Source organism: Monomorium pharaonis, chromosome 11 (assembly GCF_013373865.1).
Source record: "Monomorium pharaonis isolate MP-MQ-018 chromosome 11, ASM1337386v2, whole genome shotgun sequence".
NCBI classification, from domain to species: domain Eukaryota; kingdom Metazoa; phylum Arthropoda; class Insecta; order Hymenoptera; family Formicidae; genus Monomorium; species Monomorium pharaonis.
In genome coordinates, this window is record NC_050477.1 from 14331877 (window position 1) to 14358232 (window position 26356).

At 30.1% G+C, this 26356-nt stretch overlaps 2 protein-coding genes across 5 annotated transcripts; both read right to left on the bottom strand.

Moving 5' to 3' along the window:
* Window positions 1-3606: 3606 nt before the first annotated feature.
* Window positions 3607-8403, bottom strand: LOC118644060. Its single transcript, XM_036293660.1, has 5 exons — window positions 7981-8403; window positions 7402-7688; window positions 6667-6972; window positions 4528-4665; window positions 3607-4123 (listed from the first exon to the last, which is right to left on the bottom strand). Exons 1-5 carry the CDS (start codon window positions 8255-8257, stop codon window positions 3884-3886), a joined length of 1248 nt encoding a protein of 415 aa, XP_036149553.1. The 5' UTR covers window positions 8258-8403; the 3' UTR covers window positions 3607-3883.
* Window positions 8404-8585: 182 nt separating this feature from the next.
* On the bottom strand, window positions 8586-26339 carry LOC105834339 (cytosolic endo-beta-N-acetylglucosaminidase). Of its 4 annotated transcripts, XM_036293659.1 has the most exons (10): window positions 26214-26339; window positions 24792-25154; window positions 24266-24712; window positions 24009-24183; window positions 23593-23811; window positions 23087-23478; window positions 22792-22977; window positions 22570-22679; window positions 11854-11902; window positions 8586-8878 (listed from the first exon to the last, which is right to left on the bottom strand). In XM_036293659.1, exons 2-10 carry the CDS (start codon window positions 25067-25069, stop codon window positions 8875-8877), a joined length of 1860 nt encoding a protein of 619 aa, XP_036149552.1. In that variant the 5' UTR covers window positions 25070-25154; window positions 26214-26339; the 3' UTR covers window positions 8586-8874. The 4 variants fall into 4 exon arrangements, with proteins under 4 accessions (XP_036149552.1, XP_012532191.2, XP_012532193.2 ...); XM_012676737.3 differs by lacking the exon at window positions 11854-11902 and having other exon boundaries at window positions 8710-8878; window positions 26214-26338; XM_012676739.3 differs by lacking the exons at window positions 11854-11902; window positions 26214-26339 and adding an exon at window positions 25985-26191 and having other exon boundaries at window positions 8710-8878.
* Between the last annotated feature and the right edge of the window lie 17 nt (window positions 26340-26356).

The following is a 26356-nucleotide window of genomic DNA, read 5'->3' on the forward strand; positions in this document are numbered from 1 at the left end:
CTATACCCCTAAATTTTACAATTATATATGCATTCATATTTTAAATCTATTTTATGCAAATGTGCATAATCGTGTTCTATAAATGTGCATAAAATCGTGTTCTATAAATGTGCAATATCACATATACATGATATAAATTAAAATAATTGATTTGATAAAAATTCACTCACCGCGCGATTGCTGTCGCTGCTCCTGCTGCTGATGGATGCCGCTTTCTGCTAACATATCCTGCTATTCTCGAACTCACACTAATAACGATCGCCCGTAAAGCAATTCGCTCCTAGAGATTTGTATCTCTGTATGATTGCGCGACAATTAGTAAAGTTTCATTATTGGCACTTCGACATTCTACCAACGGATTGCATACCCTCCTCGAGTGAATACGCGCACACGAAAACTGCCAGGAACGAAAATCAACATGGCACGAAAGTGGCGTGACGTCCACGTAACTTTGTGGAAACGCAGGCCGAGGAAAGCGGTTGAATGAAAATTACGCGCCGAGATACAACAAACGGAGACAAATTCGTTTCGAGAATTTTGTATGCTCGCACGACACTAGTAGCACTTCACTTAATTGGCACTCGCGATATTTTATCGAACGTATCACCTTCGAGCAAGCACTTTGCTTGAACGCGCACGCAAACACCTTACTCGAAACCGAAGGCAAACGACGCCGCGCTTTACACATGAATACGATCTCACATGGCTCGCGTATCGTTTGCTAGCACGACGGCACTCTCAACACAACACCGCACAATTCAATTCTGAACACGCGAGACACGCACGGAGTCGACAGAGCGTCCGATCGGCGCTGGAGTGGCGTACGTGACTGGAGCGCGGAGCAACGGAGCAATATGGCGGCGCGCGCAGGCGCGGCGAGTGGCGCCGACTAGCGCCGAGTCAGGCCGAGTGTACCTACCAACGGTCACGTCCGCCGCTGCCGCCAGTTCCCTCACGCTCCAGCGTCGGTCGGATACACTGTCGATTCCGTGCGTGCCTCGCGTTCAGAATTCATTGTGCGCAGGTACGGTGTTGTGTTGAGAGTGCCGTCGCGCTAACAGACGACCCGCGAGCCATGTGAGAACGTATATAACAGAGATCGTATTCGTGTGCAAATCGCGGCATCGTGCGTTTAATTGCCTTCGGTTTCGAGTGAAGTGTCGCGTGCGTATTCGAGCAAAGTGTTTGCTTGAAGGGGATACGTTCGATAGAATATCGCGAGTGCCAATTAAGTGAAGTGCTACTAGTGTCGTGCGAGCATACGAAATTCTCGAAACGAATTTGTCTCCGTTTGTTGTATCTCGGCGCGTAATTTTCATTCAAACGGTTTTTCTCGGCCTGCGTTTCCACGAAGTTACGTGCAGTTACGCCACTTTCGTGCCATGTTGATTTTCGTTCCGGGCAAAGTTTCGTGTACACGTATTCGCTCGAGGAGGGTACGCATTCACGTATTTTTTCAAATGTAACGGTCGCGCCAAGTGAAATTCTCGCGCGCGGTTTACGTTTTACTCGTGTGTGATATATTATCCATAATATCGGGAGTGCCGAATAAAGTATCGGGCGATCGTTATTAATGTGCGATTCGAGAATAGCAGGATGATGTCAGCAGAAAGCGGCATCCATGGAGCGACTCGGTATTAAATATATAATATACTATTTTTTCAAGTGATACATTTACCTGCTTTTGTGTTTGAGTTTAGGAATAATATTTATCACATTTTCAGAATCAAAATTGGAAAAGGAATGCAGCAGTAGCATCAGCAGCAGGAGCAGCGACAGCAGTCGGTGAGTGAATTTTTATTAAATAAATTATTTGAATTTATATCATGTATATGTGGCATTGTACATTTATAGAACACGGTTATGCACATTTGTATAAAACAGATTTAAAATATGAATGCATGTAATTGTAAAATTTACGGATATAACATGAAACAGAACTAAATAAACATGAACATAGCATAGAAGAGACCCAAAAAGTCATACACATTACTTATGGGATTCATAGATATTTGATTACATAGTTCAATGTGCACATTTTGTACACATATAGGCGCTGATGGATGAAAACACCTAAGGGCCTAAACACACAGTGTCAGGCAACAGGCAATAGGAACAGAAATAATGAAGAAGAGAAAAAGAGAAAGGATCTTCTCTCTTTCTCTCTTTCTTTATTTTCTATTCCTGTTCCCTGTTGCCCGGCATTGTGTGATAGCCTTGAAACGACGCGATGACCGCTCTCAGGTTCCTCTCTATTAGACTATACATTGTACACTATGCCAATATAATTGGTACAGATAATACAAGTTACTCCCTGATCAACTGATTTAATGGGCATTTCCTTTTTGTCGATAATGTAGAGTCATTCATGCACATCATTGAGGGTCGGTTGTTCCAACTTGTAATTTATGTATCAGATAAATATATAGGTGATCAGTTTTTTAATTCATTGATTACTCAATCGCGCAAATAAAGTTTTTACAGAGCAAAGTTGCATCTGCGCATAGTGCAATTGATCAATCGATGAATTAAAAAACTCACCTTATATGTTTGTCTTTATTTATGTAAGAAAAGGAATGAAGATAGATACATTTAAACGCCATAAAAATACACAAGTATCGCGAATTAACAAAATTTTTTCCCTTTTTGTTATAAACTCCATAACACAGATAGATTGATAGTAATGCGTATAAGTACTTTTATTCTGGAGAAAAATTACAAAATAAATGAGATAAATACATTAACACTAATTTGTTGTAATTATTAATGATGATGTTTGTATTAAAAGAACATTTTTAAACCTTTCATATTTTAAGTAAAAATTTATTTTTTGTATTATACTTTATAACGTTATATTACATAACAAAATATATTACATATACATATACAAAAACTATTGTTAAATTAACATAAAAATATGAATAAAGAAATTATGACTGTACAATATACAATAAGTGTTTAAATCAATAATATCTAATATTTCAATAAAACTGAAATTAATGATATGAACAGGTAATAGAATTATTACGTATTGTAAAATATATAATATTATAATTATGTATTATGTTATGAGTATCTCTAATTATGACTGTATGCTTTATGAATTAAAATGGTATAACTCAACCTTTCGTTTTTCATCATATAAAGAAGACAGAATTTTATGAAGCGAAATAAATATTTCTAATAATAAAAAAATTATTTTCTAAATAAAAAATAAATATAATAGTTGTATTTTGTAAGGAATATAAAGGTAACAAAATAATAAGAAGGTTGAGTCTATGCGTAGATAAAATTATAAAAATTCAAAGCTTGTCTTTTTCGAGAAAAAGACGTAACAGTATTCTGAGCATATAATTCTATTTATAAAATTATATGTTATTATAAATCTCTTTATATTCGTTATTTCGTATTGTATGAGTTATTTAGCCATCTTGTTCTTCAACTTTCTTTAATTTAAAGAACACTAAGTATAAGTTATGTAATATGTAATATGTCAATAAGAAATAATGAGTATAAAGATTTATAAATTCTTTAATAAAAATCAAGATAAAGATATGTAATATAAGAAATATATAAATGGTATATTAATTTTATTTGTTAATGACATTATTTGATATCTTTCTATTTTTCAACATTGTATTATATTTTATAAATGCCACGAAACAAGTGCATTAATTTAAATAAGACATTAGATAATTAAAAATTTAATATATTTCAGTATATTTAAAGTATTCAATCAAGAATGATGTTGATGAAGTATTGATTTTTAAATTTATAATCGTAGAAACAAAATCGTATTTATAAAATAAGCATAAATTATGAGCAAATATACTTCATTTTTGTGCATATTTCACAAATTCTCAATTACTGCGATTAAAAGTTATCAAAAAGTTTTTGCAGTTCCAATTTCACTGCCGTGACAACTGGAAACTTTTGATTTTCTATCTGGATCCATTGCAATGGAAATAAATTCTTCAGAAATTCTTTTGTCCAACCCTGTGTAAGTCTGTGCCAAATCAACTTGATCGTCATTGGGCGATGACATTTTTGGAGATTCATTTTTAATATGCCTTTTTGCTTCTTCCTGATCTGCGAACGGCTGACGTTTGTGCTTTGATCGGTACTAAAGTTAAATACATATCAATTATTAATGAACAATTATTTAACAATTAAGTTGATTAATAAATAAACTAATTGATAATCAAATTAATATACAAAAAGTATACTTATTTAAAGATATAAAAAGCTATATCGTTTTTTTATTAAATAACATTACTTAAGTTATCTTTTCATTTATATATCTTTTGTTATTTATTAAAATATAATTTAATGATTGTCAAATTTTATTTTGTTGTTAAATTTATGTTTAAATATCAAAATATTTTTATTTACTTTTATTTACTTGAAATAATTTTATGATTAAATTGATTAGTTTTTATTTTTAATTTTTTGAAATATATGCCGGTTTAAATTTTATATATATTTTTAATTACATACAATTTTTCTTTTTTACGTTTAAAAACTTACCATTTGAGATTGCGGTCGTCCGACGTACGGAGACATATGAGACAACATGGGCACAGCACCATATGGCATTGGTGTCGAGATCGGAAGAGATCTAGCAGATATAAATCCTCCAGGTGTCGACGGCATGCCGTATGGTGGCTGTAATGAATGCAAAGTATTTTTATATTATTTTCATTGATCCCTATTTTTATACATATACATAGCTGTCCTATTTCAATTAATATAAAGTCAATGTCTCTATTTAAGACAAGTAATACAAAAAATAAAGATTTAAATTATTCTTTTATGTAATAAGTAGCGAAGAAATTGATCACTTATCACATTATGGATTACATATTAAATACAAAAATATCATTTTAAAGACTTTTATTATAAACCAATTATTAATTAAATGTAATGCATAAAATGTACATATTTCTATTTAGCAGAAATTACAATGTCCATATATCTACTCACTATGTGTCCGTATTTCAGCTCATAAAACTGTAACTCTAACTGTAACCTACTTAATTTGACTCTGTCAAGAAGTATGTGTTTAATAACTGGAAAATCTTTACTAGTAGCGAAAAGTATCAATTCGATTAAATTTAGTTTCTCTTCAATAGTCAAAATAATAGTTAAAATATTGAGTATTCAATATCAGTTCTTTTTCCAATAACCTAAATACCTTTGATTTTACATCTCATGCTAGAAAAAGGTATTTGAAACTTTGGTAAAACTGTAATAGGAGCCTATACGATAAATCAATTGAAAGGTAGTATATCTTATGTATTTTTGGTCCCTGAATCCAAAACTGTTGTTAGAATTAGGGGGTCGCTTGTATTTTTAGACGATATCTTAAAAATACAAGCGACCCCCTAATTCTAACAACAGTTTTGGATTCAGGGATCAAAAATACATAAGATCTACTACCTTTTAATTGATTTCTCGTATAGGCCCCTATTATGCAGTTTTACCGAAACTTTTTATTCGCAACTGTAATAGATAATTTTTTAAAGATAGCTCAAGCACTGTTAAAGACTTTGTTGAGAATAACTCTAATATTTTTTGAGACTTTTCCATTATACATGTTTATAATTTGCATACAAAGATTCAGTTTTGAGTTTGTTTTGACTTAAAATATTGTAATAGTGTGAAAATAAAGTATTATACAATTTAAATATTAGAAGCATATATTTATATTTTGATATTTTATAATATTGAAATATAACGAGTTAAAATAGGGACTCGTAGGTCATGTAGTTGAATGTAATGCTACTTACCGATAAAAAAAAAAGAGAGAGAGAGAGAGAGAGAGAGAGAGAGAGAGAAGAAGAAGAAGAAGAAGAAGAAGAAGAAAGAAAGAAAAGAAAGAAAAGAAAAAAAAAGAAAAAAAAAACAATAAGTCGCAGGAGATGCCATTAAGAAGTTCATATTTTGTTAAAAATACTAAATTTGTCGAACAGTACAGATTTTATTTAATAACAAGAATCTGAATCATTAATGCTCACGCATATCAATAACGTCGAAACCAGTAACGTTTGCTCGGATTATAAAATTTATTTTTAAATACGTGTTGCTACTTAGCCAACTTCTGCAATTTACACGGGAGTATACAAATAATATATAATTTTTCTGTAACTTATTCTCTAGTCAGTGAAATATTTATATTAAGAAAAAAAATTCATAGTAAATATAAATTGGAATTTGAGTAGAAATAAAGACTTTGACTTTATTTCAGTATATCTAAGACATGTTGAATTACTTTTATTATTTTCGAGGGTAACTTAAAAACAAGTGTACATCTTATAAAAGTTATCTATATTTTTTAAAAACTCAAAGTCAATGAAAAATTGTGTAAGAAATTAATTGAGAAAAAGAAAAATGTGAAAAAAAAGATTGTAAGACACAGAAGAATTGAAATATAGTGTGATACTATAAATAGAGAATAAAAGAAGAGAAGGGCTCGAATAGTTAAAAAAAACAATGGAAAAAGAGTAGGAAGGAAAATCTAGGAGAGAACAAGAAAAATAAAAAAAGGAACGAAAGAAAGATAAAGAAAAATGATAGATACATAAATACAAAAATCGCTTTTAGGGTTGTCCTACCTTAACAAATTATAACTATTAAGGTCGTGGGAAAACAGTTAAAAGCGCTTACCTGAATCATCGGATGGATTGGCACTGGCATCGGGTGCACCACGTAGACAGGTGGTTGTTGGCTCTTGGCTGGCATATGATTTTGGGTGACGACCCATTGGTGAACCATATTGCGCGTTTTGAGATGACTGTCGATCATCATCTCCTCAGTATTGCTCGCCCGCAAGCAGCCGCATAACTTCGGTGTCAAGGTCAGGCAGCTATAACCGGATACTAATAGCTCGGCCACGCTAGCCACCAATAGGCCAATGCTCGCTAGCAAACCCGCCAAGCCGTTATCTACTTCTACCACATTGCTATCATCATCCTAAAACGTACATTAAGGTTTCCAATCTAGGATGCAATAACATTTATGAGGATTATGAATTATATACTTAATTTAATATAATAATATAAACGCCAAAAAGAGGTGTTTATATTATGTAAAAAAATCAAAATATTTTGAATAAACTATCTATTTTCTTAAATATGATATAGAATTATGATAAGAAAATAATCAAGAAAATAAGAAAAATGTAAAGAGAAAAAAGGGGAAAAAGATACAGATCTATTGAAATACAATGTAGTATATAAAATAAAAAAGGAAAGGTATTTCATTCACATAACGAGAAGAAACAATTTATAAGAAGTTTATCAATTCTGTTTTTTTTTAATATCATCTATTTTTTTAATATCATATATTTAAATATTAAATGCTGAATGGAGAAATAGCTAAATAAAAATGTAAACAACATACTGAAAGACTGAGAAATGACACATCCGGTGTCCTCTGTGAATCCCTGACGACCGCCGTTAACGCCGTTATAGTTGCCATATTCGACAGGGCAAGAGCGATCAAACTGGATGCGAGATGAGCAGATGAAAAAGCAGAATTTGTTTTGGTGGATGAAGCCGCTAATGTTGCAACCACTCCTAGTGCACCAGCAACTAGGGCGGCTGCACCTGCCCAGAGCCCTGCACCAGATCCACCCAAGGAAGCACCATGGACGAGCACTAGGATACCAAAGACGACTAAGACAATACCTAAGTACAAAAATACATGAATCAATTGCCATCTTTTACACTTTTAAAGAATTAATTTTAGTATTTTAAATTTTATATATATACATATATATAATATATAATATAAAAAAGTACAATATAATATAATATATATAAAACATACATACATATATATATATATATATATATATATATATATATATATACATATATAATTTATCGAAAAGACTCAATTATATAGTCAAATTAAATTATCAACAATGGATATTAATATCAGCATGATAATGAAACTCTCTTGCATTGAGAAACTTACCAAGCAATAATTGTCCGCAAGATGTGAACATGAGCAGATTAGAGTCATCCTTGGCTTCTGAGGCCGCCCGATCCTGTTGATCCTCCGCGCGCCTCGATAGCTGATGCTGTTGTTGCAGCTGTTGTTTTTCCGGAATAAGAACATCTTTCGAATGCTTTGACTCTAAATAACTTTCCGGCTTCAGTTCCGAATTGATCGAGTCCTTTGATTCCTTCGAGTGACTTGAATTTTGACTTCTCATTGTGGAATCAAGGGCGATCGTCGCTATGTCCTCCATGACTCTCCCCAAGCGAATCAATCATATATCATTTCATAATGATATCATGTCCTATTGAATTATTACTTTTACTCCAGATAATTTTCTGCTAAATTGCGGAATGATGCTGTCTACTTGCGATGTTATTTAAAATTCAAGGTTGAGACTCAAAATCTGATGTCTTAATTACGATGATAGTTGTAAAATTTCCATAATTTTTCATTCACTATTATTTCAAATTTAGTCGTGTTAATGTTTTTCTTATACTTTCATGACACTGGTTTAATTTAATTATATTCGTAGAGATATTTATAGGATTTCATTGTCTTTATTCATACATTTTTTTCAATTTTATTCGATTTTGTATTTTAATATGTATGGTGATATAATTATTTTGTATACAGATAAAAAGAAAGATTTAGTTGTAGATTATTACCGATAAATCTGCCTTTTTTCTTAAATATTTTTGAAAATTATAAAATCCGCGATAAAATATTTTATCATTTGAATTGTGTATTATTTGAATGCGTTAGATTTTATTGTAACGGTTGGATAAATAATACAGTTATGTTAAACTTGAAGCAAATTATTGAACGTGGAAATCACTAATAAGACTGGCAACGTACTCAGGATCGTAATTATCTGAAAATAAAAAAAAATTCTATAATATTCGTAAATAAAATAAATAATAAGACAAATAAATATAATCAATATGTTATATAATTTTATATTTATTACAGCTGTTATTTTTGACAAAACTTCAAATATTTGAAAACATACATACACAACATAGATTGTTTTACTAAACTTGACTACTTAAAATATCTTATATTGTTATTTTTTTAAACCGTGAAAATTTTTAATAAAATATTTTTTTCATAAAATTCACTTTCCTGGAATTATTTAAGTGCAACATCTTGTATATTCGTGTGTATGTATGATAAAAAAATACATTTATTATTAAAGATCTAGTAAATAGCATGAAAAACAGAATGTATTTAACGACTTTTTATACAATAAATTTCAATTTTAAATGATATGAGAATAATCGGTCACACGCTCTGTGAAATTGTGTATGTAAATAATTCTCTCTATTTAAATTGTATACGAATTTAATTAATTTGTAGTAAATAAAATCTAGGTCAATATAGGTCTGAGCGCAGATGTCTGTTAAATGAACTTATTAATACTTATTTATTTTAGTTAGCTTAATTTAATTTACTTTAATTAAAGTTTTTTATTTTAATTAATTTATATTTATGAGAAAAAAATGTACACAATTATCAATAAACAACCAAAATCAGATTACCTTTGATCTTAGAAGATAAAATTACATAAAACAACTTTGTAATTACATATATAATACACAGCTCATGTATTTAATAAATTTGTGTGTGTGTATAAATATTAAAAAATTTTTGCTGAACAAATGTTATTTAGTTAAAATAAAAAAGTTAATATATTATATATCATAAATACGTGTATAAAATAATTTTTTATTTTTCGAATTATAAAGACTTTTGAATTATAAACATTTTCTAGACCGCATTATAATTTTTTTCATACAACACATAAACTAATTAAATTCATACAATAATAAAGTTATATTTATATAATTTTGTTTTATGTATTTTTACATACAAATTCCATTAATTTGTTAAATTCTATGATCGTCATTTATCATAAAACTATTTTGCATAATTATCTCTCTGTTTAGCACGATGAGAAATAACATGTGAAAGAGATATTATTTGAAATTTATATGAGATTTGGTCACGTATACGGGGAAAGGCATCGGATGATATGAATAGGATAATTTGCGAAAATTACAGGTATCGTATGCGCAATCCGTTGCGTTAAATCAGGAATTTCCCATTTTTGACCGTCTCGGTTGGATTCATTTGTAGAATATTATAACTTTCAGATTAATTCATTTAAATTCATTCGAATAAAATTCAGTACAGTAAAATTTACAGTTTTTAAATTTAAAATTAGAGGAACAGAACGAAACTCTCCTGCATATTACCTACTTCGTTAATTGAGGAAATCATTAGATAATAAAATATTTATTATATTTATAAAGAATCTTGATAATAATGTAAAATATGAAAAATATCAAATTGCGCGAGTATATACTTTATCAGATACAATTATATTTTATATTGTAATATTGTTTTATGTAAAATGTAATTGTATCACGCAAAGTATATATTCGTGCAATTAATAACTTGATATGTTCAAGTTGCAATAACATATGTATATACGTATATATATATATAACAATATTACAATATAAAATGTAATTGTATCTGATATATATATATATAAAATGAAAAATATGAAATTGCGCAAATATATACTTTATCAGATACAATTACATTTTATATTGTAATATTGTTTTATATATATACATATATTATTGCAACTTGAACATATCAAGTTATTAATAGCACGAATATATACTTTGCGTGATACAATTATATTTTACATAAAATAATATTACAATATAAAATATAATTGTATATAATATATACACGTATAATTTTTTAAATCCATTTATTATATAAAATATATATTTAAAAAATTTCATGTACTATAAAAATATGATAACATTTACTTTTAGAAACTCAAAACATCAATACATGTGGTAAATTAAGGAATTGATCGCAAACGTTGATTTTATCTAAAAAATATATGTAGTGAATGTTCTAGCCCAGTATCTTCCACTTCTCATACTCGTGAATAAACATACGTAACGGACCGCTCTTACGGCTGCAAGGCATTTCTCGAAGCGTTTCGAGGGCTTGACGGAGATCATTATTACATTCACCGGAGCGCTCTGGCTGCTCCGCGGAATCTTTACACCTAGCAATGCTTTTCAGCTCTGCTTTCCGCTTTCTATGAAGCCAGAAAGCGCGTTTATTCTTTTTTGCAATTCAAAGAGTTATATCTCGCTAAGTTCCATTTAGTACACGTAGTTTCCCATTTAAAAAATTACACCTAAATAGGTTAAAAATAGAGATCTCTTGGAGAAACGTTTTAAAGGTTTTTATTTCGGGAGGAATCTTAGACACCATATTTTATTCTAGAATTATTTTCGAGATTTAAAGATTACTTTTTTTTAAATAAAAATAAGAGTTCTTTTAATATACAATCTTTAAATATATAAATTGATTATCTCATTATGTTATAGGAAAATAAGAATTAAAAGGTAAATATGATATCCTTTATGAGATATTTTGTTTATTTTGACTTATTATATTTTAACTTAAAACATGATATATATGACATAAAGTTGTCATAAAGTAATATCTTATAAATTACACACATTGATTTTACCGCAAAATCGCATTTTATATGTAGAATAATAGAGAGAATTGCATGATTGATGAATTCTCTATTCTTTATGATGAATGAATCAACAATATGCACAATAATAATTCCACTTTTCTTTTAAATATTTTTATATGTTATTTTCAATCAATATATAATACAAGCTGTGCAGTGGTGGAACATTTTGCAATTTGTTAAGCCAACTGTCATCTGTTTAATTTTAGTAAACATAAAGAAATTTAAGCTTTAACTTATAAACATAATTTTCGTGCACTTAAACTCACCGATATTCTATCAATCTCAATTCTCGCTCTGAAATATCTTCTTCTTTTTCTAAACAATCGTAATCGTCATTCATCATAATTCGTACAATTATATAATTATCTTACACAATTATATGATTGCAATATTTAAAAAATCACATGAATCTATCTCAACGCACGTGCACAAGAATCTTCATTACACGTTCGTACTTTCTCGGTTAAAGGTCCACGATCCACAGGAACGGTCACGGATTAACATATACCAGTGTGTTATTAGTGTCGATCCCTTTAATTCACATGGTCCACGCGTCACACTGACCGAAAATACGAGATATCCCGTAAAATATTGAGCACAGTTTTTCGCGCGTTTGACGATTGCAAGTCGCGGAATCAAGTTCTATCGCGAAACTGATCTGTCGAGTGTTCGATCAGCAACTGGAGTCATGCGTCGAGAAGTATACAGGTAGATTGCAGGTACGCTGCTCCTATCTGCTTACCTCTACGTCTCTCCCTTTCTTTCTCTTTCTCCCCCCCTCCTTTCCTCCCTATTTCTCCCGGCTCTCAGCTTCCTTCTCTCGCTCTCACTCGCCCGCTTTTCCTACCTTCGTTCCTTCCTTTCCGCGCCGCAGCGCATTGGAATTTGCGAAATTGACGCGAGAGATCGATCACCCCGCATAACTTCACCAGTAGAAAATGCATTAATATACATTCGTACGCAAGTTACGCGATCGTAACGTGTTCAAGTTTAGGATAAGAATTAATCGCATTCTCGCGCGGTTTTTATGAAAGAATTGAAGTTGTTTAGCAACCGGTTTTTTTTACGTGTAAAATGATCCGCTCTTAAGTGTTTGTATATATAATCGGAAAGATAATATATACGCAGAAATAAATTAAAATAAAATACTTTAATTTTTTTCAGACTAATGATTTAAAGAAATTCATAATATTTTTGTAGATTTTCTTAAGCTTAAAAGAGTTTTAACTTTAAATAAATAACTATAATTATTAACATATGAAAGTAAAAGAATATAACGTTTTATATATTAAAATAATTTAAGATAATCTAAATTAAAAAAGTTATGTGCAAAATATATCTATTATTATTTTATAAAGCGTATTATCTTTTTGTACACATATCAATAAATGCTGCCAAAAACAATTTACAACATGTGGCATAAAATCATTTAAGAGTGATTAAAGTTTTGTAAAAGTTTCATAAAAGATGTAAATAATATTATTAATAATCCAAAGCAGATTTTTTTAAAAATAAAGTTGCGTATAAAAAACTTGTAATTATGTTATTATATTTTCAATTCATTTTTCTTGTACGTAGTGTCGCTTTCTTTTAGCATAGTTTATTCTGCGGGAGATATTATGCTAGGAACTCATCGTATTTTTGAAGAAACAATTCATACATTTAAAAAAGGGGTTTGGTAATAGTTACCAAATGTTAAAATAATGTTAATTAAACATTCGGTTAATATAACCAAAAATAACTATGCTTTGTACTCTTTTTTTTTAGTATCTAATGCACTTTTTACAAAGTCGGTCTAACATTAACTTGTGAGTTATAAAAATTTTGTGGATTCAAAATTTTAAATATTTTGGTTAAAATTTGTGAGTTATTTCAAGAAAAATTAAAATAGGTCATAACTGTTTATCAAAATTAATTTTCTTCTTCTTAAGAAAATTACTTTCCACATGCAGTTCCCACTTCCATTCTAACATATCATGTTCACAGATTGAAAATGTCATTGTGTACACGCACGAGATAACATTATCATCCTATTATACGTGGTCATATGGCAAAGTAACGGAGAAACAGCACGAGAAAAGACGCTAAGAACGTGCTATTAACGTAATTAAGAGCGCTAAGAATAAAGAAACGCTGAGAATAAAGGTGCTAAAAAATACGAAGGGTTGACTGCACTCATTAACTAAGTTGTCTAGGTATATATATGGTCCCACAACTCGCAAGTGCCTATTAAAATGCAGTTATTTCAACTTTTATATATAAATGTTTTAATTTATTAGATCACAGAAAGAGCAGTCAGAAATTGTTTTATTTCCCTTTGAATTTCGTTAACAACAAGAAAGCATCTCTGTATATTTCACGTAGCTATAATAAATGCAAGAAATTATAAATAATATGAATAGAAATAAAGCAGAAGTGCTTTGAAAAGGGATAGAAATAAAACATTTTATCTCACATGAAGAATTCTTGTTTTTAACGAGTAATCTTTGAGTATATCAAATATTGCTAATAATATTCAATCAGGCATGTGTACATTATATTTATTTATTTTTCAACTTTTATCTTTCACATCTTTTTCTTTATTGTATTTCTTATGAACCTCTTTCTCTCTCTCTCTCTCTTTCTCTCTCTCTCTCTCTCTCTCTCTCTCTCTCTCTCTCTCTCTCTCTCTCCATTTTCTATTACTAAATTCTCTTTTTTACGTGCTTATTAGAAGAGAGATAATAAAGTTCGGTAAATGTTCAAAAAATGAGAAAATATGTCCAATAATTTAAATGTAACTCTTGCAATCATATTACTTCATAAATGATATTATGATTGATAAGTGCATATTACATTTAATTTAGTCGATTAATTGACACACAAGCTAATTATAATCTTTAATCACAGATTAACATTGAAAAAGACAGTAAAAATAACTTAGCGATAAATGTTTCGAAGGGATCTATGTTTTTCTTCAATATTTTGTGTAATATCACGAGAAATAATCGCGGCATCCGTTTTCTTTCTTTTTCTTTCAATATCTAGTTAATTAGTTTTCTTTATGCGCCGAACACACACGCCAAAGTCTTGTAACCTTCTAGAGCATATCTTCTCGCCTCGAAGCGCTTGGTGCACATACTTTCGTGCATTGTTGCGATAGATTTTTACACGCAACAACAACGGAGCTAAAGTGAACGCCGTGTTCACTTTAAAAAAATACACAATATTTAAGTCTTTCCTGAAATTATCTTGTCTTACGATAAATCACAGTAGATTTTTGACAAAATTCAATTTTAATATCTTAAAAAAAAAACATGACAATAGGCAAAAACTATTTTCACCATGATACAGCGTTTTCCCTATGATACAACATAAAACTTTCTTCTCAATTATTTTCGTCTACCAATCATTATTTCCTAGTCAGGATAAGTATTGTATGTAATGTAACTATTGGAGAGTTGAATGCCAAAATAGATACTAGCTAAAGTAGCTAATACTTGTGCAAGTAATCTGCATGGCGAATACAAGCCGAGTCGTGCAACGCTACGTAGTCGGATGCGGTTCGGCACACTGAAAAGTTAATCGTGCGCGCCTCTTTACGGTATCCTCCTTACTGGTATACGTTGTTGAAATGTCTGCTTCTGTCTACGTGCAACACGCATTGCACATCATGCCCGGCCATTACCTCTACACATATGTACTACATACAGTAAGAGGAGCTTGCCGTATACAGTGCCGTACGAAACCGTTAACGTAAGATTTACGATAACGTGCATGGAATCTCTCACTTTTCACTGTTTCTTCTTGCAAAAAAAAAAAAAAAAAACAAGAAGAGAAAAAGATGAAAATAAATTTATCAAAACATATTAATTTCAAAATTAAAAAATTTAGTAAACATCAATATATTTGATATCTGCCTAATCCTTAATCTTCCTTAAACCTTCTAAATTTTTTTAAATATATTTAGTTTATAAATGAGTATATAATGTGATAAACAAATATATAATATAAAGTAAGGCTTAAATAAAAAATTCTAAAATATCAAAAAGAGCAATCGCAACATTTTGAAACTATAAATAAGCTATGCTTTAATTGTACTTTGCTTCATATTATAAAATAAATTTAAAATATTATATAAAATATAACGGTATTTATAGTTCCGAAATGTGTGTGTGTGTGTGTGTTGATTGCTATTTCTAATGTACGTTTTAGTTAGTGTAGTTTCGACTTTAAGTCCTCAATTTTTCTTTCCGTCCTGATAAGTTCTATTTTCTGAAGAATCCGTATCAAAAGAAGAGAAAAAAAAATACTCATTTTCGTGGAGTTACATTTTCTCTTGTAAAATGTGTTTTGCGTGTATCGTATAAATTTTACTTGATTATTATCAATCCATATTTTAAATTACTAAAAATTAAAAATGCTTTAAAAAGAAAGAAGAAATTGTTTTTATGATAGCAAAGTAAGGGTTTTAATATTTCTTGGGTTAGTAGAAAATAATAACAAGCAATCGAATTGTCCGAATTGTCTTAAATTAAAATTGGTGGATTGTTTTTCAAAACATTATGAACAGATGTAGAATTCATTTTTTTCGCGCTATGTTTACTGCTGCTTAATTATTTCTTCCTATAAGAGTGTCACAAACAAGATTTCTCGACACTTTACATACGAAAGCAAGGAATACCTTACGTCAGAATAAAACGGAATACAAATTATATTATAGTTTAGAATTTCAATGATGGCACTTGCGCCACATCTAATGAAATCGCTGACCGTTTCGACGCCATAGTCACTTCTGATTTTCTAATGATTTATCGACGTAACGATAATTTACGTGATCATCGCTATCTTTTAATCTGTATATATTTTTATATCATAAAAATGAACGTTATAATATCGCAACTTTTTCTTTCGCGCTCATTTTCTTGTTGAAACTAACAATTGTTTTCTCTGAAGAAATCTCGCATAAACAATAATAGTAAAACCGAATGCATTACACTTACACAGAAAAAAAGTAATATAGGCAATAACATATATAGTTGCGGGCTGCCAACTACATATAATACTCAATACAATAATATTAGCTGTTACAATGTTGATGCATGATAAATATGCTTGTAACTGCAATAGCATATTTTATTGGATATATTACTTTTTTTCCGTGTACATTTGTCTCCGACAAATAGTTACATATTATTATTATTGATATTATATATACAGTCTGATTATTTTAAATATGTAATTTTTTTGGAAATGGACTGAATATAGCAAGCATGACAAAATTAATGTTAAAAATGAGTTTTGTATTTACAATATTATAACATAAGAGAGAATCAGGTAAAGACAGAATTTAAAATTTTAGTTTTCCAAACAAGTTATAATCGTTTAATCGAAAACTATATAGTAGTGTTCTAGAAAAATAAAAAAAATATGTTCTAATTTTTTGAAAAATGTGAACATTATATTCTTTAATTTAAAGAAACTAATTTTTATACACAGATAGAATACATTAAAAAAAAAATATTTCAAACTTTTAAGAAATTCAATGCTGCACGCTTCAAAATATAAAGATTCATGGTAATAAATTTTTATATGAAAGATATAACAAACAGATATAACAAAAAATCGAAAATTTGACTTCATTTTTTGTACATAAAATTATATAAATAAATATGTCAGAATGTTGTACCTTTCACTTAAAATTATCTTTTTTGTTATACAGTCAGAGTGACATTATAATCTCTGGATACATTTATTGTCTTTCCCCAATTTTTTTAAACAAATTATATATTTTATTTATTTAATATTCGTTTATAATTAAAAATATTATTAAAAATGCTAAAAAATGATATTGTAAATATAAATATCATTCTCAAAAGACCAAACGGACTTTCTTTTCTCTCGGCTCTTCTTCTCGTTGGCATTCGATATAAGTTAAAATAAGCGTGTAAACTCGATAACACGGTACGCCACTGAGATGAATTCTCGGTACGCGCTTCTAGAGGTTTCTCCGCCGCCTTTCTAAAACGGCATCCATCGGAGAAACGCGAAAGAAAAGAAGCCGAGCCCTGGAATTGCCGTTGCCGCTGTCTGGGTCTCTCTCCGCAAATTGTCTTCGGAACGATCCATTTGTCCGAGAAGGTGCTTCTAGACGCATACGTAAAATTGCAATCGCAATCAATGTAGCGAAAGTTACGCGCCGCGTCATTTCTTTTACGGGGCCAAGCGCAAAAACGGCGTATTAATATAAAAAATAATTTCTTTTCAAATTAAAAAAAAATGTTTTATCATTTCTGTCAATCAAATTCAATTTTTAAAAATTAGGATATAACAAAACATTGCAGCATTTATATATATATAAAAAAAAAGATATTGCGTATCACCAAAACTGCAAGAAATAATTATCTTTATACGAATTTTTGTTACTAAACTACACAATCATTAAAAGATGATTAACATCTAACTATAATTAATTAACTAATAATTTTAATTAAATACTAACTTATTTCTTACTTTATATTTGTAATTGCTTACTATGTAAGTAATTAATTACTTCTTTTCTTTATTAATTTAATGTCGAAACTTTCTTTTTTGCAAGTAGAAAATATTCACGCAGATAACTCAAAATATTCATTAATTACAAACTAAAGATAATTTATTCACAATAATTAAAAAAATATTTAAGAATTAATACGTTACAATATTTATCTAAATAAGAATGCACGCAGAAAAAATTTAGTATAAATTTTATTTTAAAATAAATATATAGTATATTGTGTTATAAGTCTAAATCTAATTTTGAATATCTTTAAAAAATTGATGCCTAAAATTAAATGTTTACATAATTATATAGCATAGAAAGAATCATCTTAGAATTATTATTGAATAAATTAAAAATTAATTAATTTTGTAATTATTGTAAAAACCATTACAGCATAAAATTGTACAATTATTATTCAAACATTCTTAAATAAAAATTTTACGAAGAAATTTGAAGTATCATACATGAAATATACTGTTTCATTATTATCATTTGTAAATATTTGATATATGATTAAATAGATTTACAAATTATAATCAAAATTTTCTTGCAGCAAAAAATATGCATTTTGCTTTTGCAAAATACAATAATTATTGCGAAAGTTTCCTATCTGGACGCTGAATTATTTCATCGTTACTATTTAATAAATAAAATTGAACAAAATTAGAGTCATATTAAGTTATTCGAATCAAATTATCTCTATTAAATTGCCATAACTCATTTTAATAACATTGATACGTAAATCATATGCTTGCTTTTACTATCAACACAGGTGCGTCATTTTCACGATAGTCACATGTTACAGAAAGTAACAGTGAGTATAAAAACAGTTAAGACTTTAATCTTCTTCTTTCCCAAACAACAATCCCCTACGCTAGTATAATCGCGCACGTAATTACGTGGGAATTGGGAGAAAGAGAGATTACTATTATATATATTGATCACGAGAATTTTTCCCACAGTTGCCAAAACGGATTTATTCGCAAATTTCGCAATCACCAAGTATTCGACCGATAATGCCCCGTGAGAAATTTCTTTCTCGCTCCTGGACGGCTTCGTCTTGATTAGACGGAAATGCGGTTACAACGCGACGATACAAAAAATCCGACAAACACCTCGCCTCGATCATTTTTATTCGAATGCGCTTAGAGAGGAACACTTTGTACATGCTTGTAGAAAGTGTACGACAAATATCACTGTAAAATCAATTTCGCGCGTGCACCTTGCCTACTTGCACATTTTACATACAATACGCGAGCACACGGTACATACATGCCACGGGAGAAAGTTTTCGACATTCAGCTTATGCTGATCGACAATTCAATTTTGTCACGACGAGTTGCGGTCGTCCTGTATTCGAGAAGCTCGCTTGATCCGCAACGTTAGATCGATCGGTAACTCTCGTGAATCATTGTCCTTTCTAAAGTAGATTCTGCTTCTCTCAATTTTCCAAATGTAAAATTATTCGTAATCATCCGTAAAATTGTCTAAGTTTCAAAGAAATTAAGGCTACTCTCCCACGTATATCACTTTTCTTCGGTGCCTTTCAGTTCATATAACATCTACATTAAATAAATATCTAATATTTTGTCCATTATTTTAAATTTTGAGTATGCTTATTAATATTATAGCATTACTACATATATCTTATATTTATATTATTTGTTTCTTACATATTTTTCTGTACTTTCTTCTAATATATACATTAACACAAATATGCAAGATATAAGATATAAGGTAAACATACACACATAAGATATAATAAAGTTTTCTCCGCATCCGGGATAATAATGCAAAATAAGCGCAAAAATCGTAGTAATGCCTTTCAGAAACAAATGTTTCCGCGTAATCACTAATATTATGTGAAAGTTAATATAATTTTGTTCATCCTTTGATTTCTCATTTTTTTCTTGCAAAAATTGATCTAATATGATTTACAGAAGAAAATTTAAAAAGTCCACGTCAAAGGAAAATTTAAAGAAAACAAAATATATTATTTATAATTTTATAGAAATCGTTAAACGCATGCTTTTCGTGGTAGCGAGGGAGTCTTTGCAATCGAGCATTCTTAAAGGATAAAATAATCTGACCTTTCTCATGAGCACTATACAGCCGTTTGAGAAAATCACGATCTATTCATGCTCCAATGGTCGCTAGGTTTTAACAGTGACCTCAAATAAATAGAATATAAAGATAAAGAAGATAAAGAATAAAAGAAGATAAAGAAATTATTATAATTCAAACACTTTAAAAGTTGTATAAATATAAACAAAAATAATTAAGAATACAGAAAATACGTATGCATACATAAGAATTATGAAATAGAAAAATAATTTTTTTCTTTTCTAAATAAATTATTAAATAAGAATTAATAATTCGTAATAATAGTTTCTTTAGTAGATTTATTAAATGAGAAAACTTGTTAAATTAACAGAATATTTAGCTTGAAACGACGAATTTGTCTGAGTGACTGCTAGTGATAAATTAAAATACATGAATAAATTTTACGCAATAATTCACAAAATCGCCTGGAGCATTTAAGAATGCGTCATTAACCGGGACCCTGAGGAAGAAGTATCAATGATTAAAGCTGGTACCGGTAGAAATAACGCGCGAGCAACGCACTATACCATGAATAATGCTTTTTTTCGTGGAACAGCGGACACGCCGAATAATTGGTGGAAACGTTACGGTTACTTCATCTCTTGTAATTCATTTATAAATTATTGATCCAGGAAGGAACTCTCGGTTCGTGTTACAAATAGACCTCGCACCGGAAAAAAATAACGGATGTTCCCTTACATGCATCTTTTCTTCCTATTTCCTTCGCCAAGTAATAAAAATGATAACGCTGCTAATATCGATCTCCTTAACTATTCATTAAAGAATTTATTTTTGCTAATTTTATTTTGCAAATTTTAGATTATGAAATCATTGAATCATCTGTGCTGTGCGACATAATTTTCCTTTATATGTGTGAGTAATAAAAGTAACGCAAATAAATTAAATTGTAATTTAGTATAAATTGTTATTGTACAATCGGAGAAATTAATAAATACTTAAATGCACTTTAAAAAATGCAAAAGAAAAATGTGACTATATATATATATATATATTCTCATAAAATATTTCTTTATCTAATAATCTTCAACACAAAGATAGTAATTAAAAAGCAGGCAATTTTATGGCATAAAAAATAAGTGAAATCACAAAGGAAACCAAGTATATTAATTTTTTGCGTTTTAGATGGACTCGATAATGTTTTACGGTAGTCTTCCGCATAGTTCGAAACATTCGAAATGGTGTATGCAATAAACTAATATTTTATTCCTTTCTATTGTATGCGTACACGTGCACGTTTGTGCTTGCGAACAGAAAGAAAGAAAGAAAAAAAAAACGGACAGATATTTAATATATATCGAAAACGCATACATTAAAAAATATAAAAGTATATATTTCAAATATATTTTATAGAAAACTGAAAAATACTAAAAACAATAAATCACGTGTAATAGAGAATTCTTTTACTAATACAAATTAAAAATTGCAAAATATACACACATTATGTATATGTAGAAAATATTCTTTTTTTAAATATTTTAATGGAAAATTGATTTAAAATCCTATAATAGATTTCGTAAGAACATTATGTGTGCATGCACGTCGTTAGTTGAGTAAAGCTGGAAAGCGTCGGCGACTTGATGGCAGCAAAGATTCTCACCGCAATTAAATATATGTACGTTTCATCTTCTCGGCAGTAGGTAGTACATTGATTACAATGCATATATCAATGTGTGGATAAGAAATACGCGTGGCTGTATGCCCACCTTTGGGCACAAGTGCCATTCGTTTTAACGTGTGAGCGCGCGAATACGATTTGTAATATCCGGTGTAACTAATCGGCCGCGTCTTTAAGTCGCTGTAACTTGCATCCGCTGTACCACCACGGAATGCATTTTGCCGACGAAGAATGCAGATATCCTTGTAATAGAAGTCTCATTGGAACACGGACAACAAATTACTTAAGATGTCAATGATGTTGACTTCGCTATTGAAATACCACCGATAAATGCTAATCAAACTTGTAGCAAACGAGCAATATTGTTTTTTCTCCCCCAACAACATTGTCGAGGAATGTTTCCGTCGTGGCGCGATTTCGCACCTGATCTCTCGATAGAACACCGAGTGGAGTTGGGTGTCTATAAAATACGAACGATTGGTCTGTCGTGGAACAGTTTACATACGCCTTTCACCCAAGTGGCTTTCGATCGGCCACGAGAGAAACGAGAAGAAGGAGGAAGGGCATCTAAAGTATAATCTAAGGAGCGGTTCTATACACAATCAAGGACTCTGTGATATCTTTTTATTATGACGTAATCTGTTTGTTATGCGTGGACTGTCTCGCTTTCGCGCGGAATCTTAATGTAACTGTAAAGTCGGTCGTCGAAACTTTTGTACTTACCAAAACGATGACTTCTTTTTCCCAAAATAATTTCGCCTAAGTAACAATCGCACTCTGTTAGGAAGAACACGCCAATCTCATCCACGGTCCTCAAGTTTGTCAGATAGATACTGTAAAGCAGAAAACAATTCAACAATAATAAATAAAGAATAAAGGCAACAGTCAATTATAAAGGATACAATTCTCATTAATGCTAATTTGTTAACGATTTATTAAGCTTACCATTTTTTCCATTTAGCGTTTATTCTGACAGAGTCGTATGGTACAATTGATTTTAAATTACCGTTGTTACCCAAAACTAGAATAGGATTTTTATTAAATTTGTACGACCAAGCAGTGATTTCGGGTTCTGTATAAACGACAGTTGCCTGGATATCTTGTTTCAAATCAATATGAACCAAGAATAATCTGTAATAATATATAATATAAATTATATGTATATATCAATGTGTTATATAATGTTTATTAAACATTAATTATGTTTTAACGCATTATTGTTTAGTAGACGTATTCTCACCTATGATATAATCTAGGATTTTTGGTAATCAACTTCAAGCACCCACCGCCATTGTAGGAGAATTGATTGCAAAATTCAAAACTATTGACATCAATAACAGATAATTTATCTTCAAACTTGACGACATTATCACATACTCGTATAATGTTCTTCTTATTTTCGTAAATACGTTCTATTCGAATTTCTTTCTTCTTAGTGCTGTCACGTTTATCATTATCATTATTACTTTGTTTTTCATTTTCACCATTTTCAGTAAGAATTCGTTGTGTCGATTGTGTAAATTGTAGATGTGGGACAGGAATCGCCAACTGTAGTTGTTGCATTCGCAAATTGTAAAATGCTTTCTTCGTGGGAGTGATTTCACCGTTTATTACATATGGTTCAAAATATTCCTAAATGCAAACAAACGTGCATGCACGCGTAAATTAATTTTAAATATAAAAAAAATTTCAACAAGTTTAAATAAGCTTTTTATTAAACCAAAAATATTAATTATTTTAATTTACCTCGCCATTGTAATAATAGCAAATACCAGCACCTCGACAGAAGGAAGTTTTAAACGTGTCATCCTCAAAAATAGGTACGTGTACATAGGAATAAGGAAACAATTGAGCCCAAAATAAATCTTCTAGAATTAAAAAAGTGCTTGGACCAAAATATTCGTGTGTCCATCCAGGAGCAAAGATTGCTACTGAAAGTCCTTGTTTTCGTATCAAATCTAGCGCCTTTAAAAATAAAAATTTATTTTTATTATCCCAGTTTATCGCAAAAAAATAAGATAAAAATACATTTACAAGTTCAAATTTTTATGTATTTAAAATTAATTTTAAATACCATAATCATGATACCTTATTTGTATCAGTTTGAAAAATAAATATTAAAAAATATTGCTTTATATAATAAAAGTAATTAAAATATATACATATGCTGAATTGAAGCCGCCTCCACCTGGACATCCTCTTCCCCAAACATCTAATCCAACATAAATATCCTTAATATCGCGACCTAATTCCTTTGCAAATAGACGACTATTGTTCAGACGCGATTCCGTCCAAGTATAATTTAAGAATATACCATCGCAGTACAAGAAAAATTCTCTAAAACAAAAAAATTGTTATAAAATTGTGTTGACGAATTGAAATAGAAAACGTCCAATATTGATAAAAGAAAGTATATTACTTATTATTATCATTGAGCTCATTCTGCCAATTTAATTCACCCTTGTTGGTCACGCTGTCATACCAGATAATTTCAGAATCTTCAATCTCATTGTGAATATTCTCTGTTAGATACTTAATGAAATAAATCAAATTATCAATATCCTCCTGCTTAATTTTATTTTCAATGTTCAGAAGCCAGCCCTCAAATTGATAGCTTTTTGCGATCAACACTAGAGTATCTGCGAATTTTCTTGCATCCTCTTGCGATGCAAGAATCGTGTCCCAAGTGTCATTCCTTCCCTCCGTGATTACGGTACCCAGAACTTTCACACCGTGATGATGAGCCGCCGTGATCCAACCGTAAGGTGGAATAGTCACAAAGTGATGACTAAAGTAAACAAATGTATCGATAATACTCCAATAGTAAAACACATAGGAATCGTAAGAGGTGGAACCTTGTAAGAATCTACAGAAATGCAAAAGAAACATAGATGTGATTACAACTCATGTACATTCACGTTAATGCAGATATTTTGTAAAATTACCTGTCTTCGAGATAACCACCTTTCATATCGTGACAGACCAGCGTTCTGGGCTGTTCAGCCCTATCCACCCTTTCCAGTGGAACTTTCTCCGCGACAATGTCCGAGCCACGATAGACATAATCTACCGATTCTGCGATATATGCCGATTCTGATAATTCTGCTAGTCTACTGTCTAGGGTATTGTATAATTCTGTCAATGTCTTAAAGGGTAGTAGTTCTCTTGCTGCAACACCGCTTGCCATCCTGGTGGTTTCTGATACGCTGTTGTTGCATTCCATTGTTGCATTTCAATTTCCTGATAGTAAAGATCCTTCCTGTGCACATGGCTATCACCGGAAAGTACACATAGTGTGATAATCCATTCTAGAAAAAGTAGTTCATGGTTCTTGATAGCAGTGTTACTCTGTGGTAAGATCACACAGTGCCAATTATCTAATCTTTCGACACCATTATCTACTGGCAGTTATCACACAAGATGAATGACAGCGAGGCAAAAATCTATGTTGACCCAATAAGCAAAATGCAGTAATTATGTGCTGTACAATCCCACGAATAGATTGAATGTACTTTAACTTTTCATTAACTAGTGGAACACATTAAAAAATGTTAGCAGTATGTATTTTATTGGGAAATTTAAGCAGAATATTGTAGCAAATTGGTATCAACTGCAATTGCAATACTCTGCTGAGCATTGAACTCACATTCTGCCATATTAGAGGTCGGTTTAATGTGACAACAAATTGCCAGTAAAAATTAAAAATTTCCACTCTTTCATAATTATTTAAATAAAATATACTACTAGATTATTGATTTTACTAAGCTTCTACAGTCAGTCTATCAAAATAACACTATTGATATTGAATCTGTGAGATTAAACTTTTGTTGACTGAAAAGCACTAATTAATTTTAAGGAATAATAGTGACATATTACAATTATAACTAATATAAAAAAATGAATATTAAATTTATTTTAATAACAATACAAGATATAATCAACAGTAAACTTTATAAGCTCACTGTCAGCTCCAAAGGATTTTAATTTCTGCTTTATTGAAAAAATTTATAACACTTTACAAACACTTACAAAAAATTTTTGACAAATTAGACTACTATTTTGTTGTTTTTTTAACTTAAATATTTATAATATATATATGGGAGAGATCTAACAAATGTTTTATTAAAATTCATCTAACCTAATAAAATATAATGTGACTTGTACTAATAGCACGATCTACGTAAACACATAACTTCACTATCCAGTCATCGATAAGACTTTATTTTTACAAATATAATTATAGACTAATACAGTATATATGCCTTGTTAATAATATAAAATTTTATATAGAAAGAAAACAAACATTAGCAGTGTCTTTTCATTTAATTTTATTATATATTGATTTATATTAAATATGTCTAACATACCATCAACACAATTTATGTATATGTACAAATATTCTTATATAATACATTAAAACGTATGAAATATCAGAAACAGCATACACAAACGGGTGTATTGGAATCTGTCCACTAGCGCCTCCGCATATACAGCATGTTTATATTGAACT